The 2,325-nt window shown below is 54.5% G+C and overlaps 1 protein-coding gene across 1 annotated transcript in view; it reads right to left on the reverse strand.

The window, feature by feature from the left end:
- The window catches only part of LOC116525425 (E3 ubiquitin/ISG15 ligase TRIM25-like), a 12,255-nt gene extending 9,930 nt beyond the window's left edge, over positions 1-2,325 (reverse strand). The window contains 3 exon segments of the mRNA XM_032241178.1: positions 206-882; positions 1,452-1,495; positions 2,270-2,325. Of these exon segments, the coding sequence (XP_032097069.1) occupies positions 206-882; positions 1,452-1,495; positions 2,270-2,325 (777 nt within the window).

The following is a 2,325-nucleotide window of genomic DNA, read 5'->3' on the forward strand; positions in this document are numbered from 1 at the left end:
TTTTTTTTTTTTTAATAGAGATGGGGTTTTACCATCTTGGCCAGGCTCGTCTTGAACTCCTGACTTTGTGATCCACCCATCTCGGCCTCCCACAGTGCTGGGATTACAGGTGTGAGCCACCGCGCCTGGCCAGCTGCTTGATTTTCTTCCAAGGAAACATGAAAGACCCCGAGAACTGAGAGTCCCCTACCTCCTCCCACCTCACCTCCTTGTGGGCGCGCTCCTCCTCCAGCGAGGTGACGTCATGGTTCTTGTGCTCTTCCAGTAGACAGACCCCGCACACGCAGCAGCCTTCTGTGCGACAGTACATCTGCCGCAGACTGTGGTGCTTCCGGCACAAGCAGTTCTTGAGATCCCACACGGGCTCCAGCAGCTGGTGGTCCTTGAACATTTGGTCCTCGAAGTGGCTGCGCAGGTGTTTCTTGCACAGGGAGGCCATGCACTGCAGGCATGACTTGACAGATTTGAGCTTCGGGGTGGAACAGAAGTCGCAGGCCACGTCCTGGGACCGAGCCAGGGGCCACAAGGACCCTGAGGCCTGGCCCTTGGCCTGGATGAAGCTGGCCACCATCTCCCCCAGAATGACATTCTTACAGAGGCAGGGCCTGGAGGGGTAGCCCTCTCGGCACTGGGGGCAATAGAGCTTCTCACCCATGGCAGCCTGGTGGTTCCAGAAACCTTGGAGGCAGCTCATGCAGAAGTTGTGACTGCAGGTGATGGTGACCGGGTTGCAGAACACCTCTCAGCAAAAGGGACAGAGGAGTTGGTCCTCAAGCATGCGGAGATTGCTGTTGTTCCTCCTCAGGAGCTGGACTTGGGGAGATCTCGAGGGCTGGACAGGGGGCTGCAGTGCTGGGCCTTGGTCCTCGTTCTGTAGTGGCCCTGGGAAGACACAGCAAAGCCATGCAGAAGCCGAGACCAAGGTGGGGCGGGGGGCATTGAGGAAGTTCTCCAGTTCTCCTCTTAGTAGCAGCTGTCTGCCCATGGCAGGCAGGGACTGTGATTGACCAACCCACTTGGGGGACATAAATTGAAGATTGTGGGCTGGGTGCAGTGGCTCATGCCTGTAATCCCAGCACTTTGGGAGGCCGAGGCAGGCCGATCACCCGAGGTTAGGAGTTTGAGACCAGCCTGGCCAGCATGGTGAAACTCCGTCTCTACTAAAAATACAAAAATTAGCTAGGCACCTGTAATCCCAGCTACTCAGGAGGCTGGGGCAGGAGAATCACTTGAGCCTGGGAGGCGGAGGCTGCAGGGAGCTGACATTGTGCCACTGCACTCCAGCCTGGGCCACAGAGCAAGACTCAGTTTTAAAAACAATAAAGACTGTTCTTCTTGTTCCAGTCCTGATTTCTGGAACACAAGAGTGCTGACAGGCAGAAGGAAGTTACGTTGTGACAAGGGGAAGGAGCTGCTTCCTTGGAGGAAGAGTTAGAAGCCTAAGTACTTACGGGAAACTCTCTGCATGTCAGGGAGAGCTGGATGCTTGGCTGCCCTGTGGCAACAGGAAAAAGAACCTTGGGCACTCAGGCACCTGGCCCTTGTGCCAGCCCCACTCTCCAGATGCTGGGAGGGTCCCCATCAGTCCATTGTGCCCACACCCCAAGAGGTTTGCAACTTTTGGGGTCTGACGGCCGCCTTCTCACCTTTCCCTTTGGCTGATGTTTTGCTATCTCCCTATCCAGGCGTCTTCCCTCCTTGAAGGCTGCCTGCAGTTTTGCTCCCTGAGGTCATAATCCAAGCTTGACCAACCCCAGCATTCCGCTTGTGATGTCAGCAGGGCAGGGGGTGCCACTGGACGGGCTGCGATGCTGATTTAGTCTGTCTCTCTAGGAGCAGTCTGTTGCAGAGCCTTTGTCCCAGGAGACAGAGTAGCTGCTGACAGTTCATTTAATCTCTCTGGATCATGGTTCTTCTTCCTTGCTCTCTTTCTTTCTTGCTTGTTTGCTTCTCTTTTTGTGAGATGGAGTCTCACTGTGTCGCCCAGGCTGGAGTACAGTGGCAGCTCACTGCAACCTCTGCCTCCCAGGTTCAAGTGATTCTCCTGCTTCAGCCTCCTGAGTAGCTGGGATTACAGGTGTCCACCACCACGTCTGGCTAATTTTTTGTATTTTTAGTAGAGATGGGGTTTTACCATGTGGGCCAGGCTGGTCTCAAACTCCTGACCCCAAGTGATCTACCTGCCTCGGCTTCCCAAAGTGCTAGGATTACAGATGTCAGCCACCTTGCCGGGCCTGAGTTTCAGCCTTTCTTACTTAGGAATACATACATTTTCCCTTTAAAGTATGGCTTTTGCTGCACCCCATAGTAAAGAAGCATTATCAT

This window comes from Sapajus apella, unplaced genomic scaffold (genome assembly GCF_009761245.1).
Source record: "Sapajus apella isolate SASKATOON/1434 unplaced genomic scaffold, GSC_monkey_1.0 scaffold48, whole genome shotgun sequence".
Lineage (NCBI taxonomy): Eukaryota > Metazoa > Chordata > Mammalia > Primates > Cebidae > Sapajus > Sapajus apella.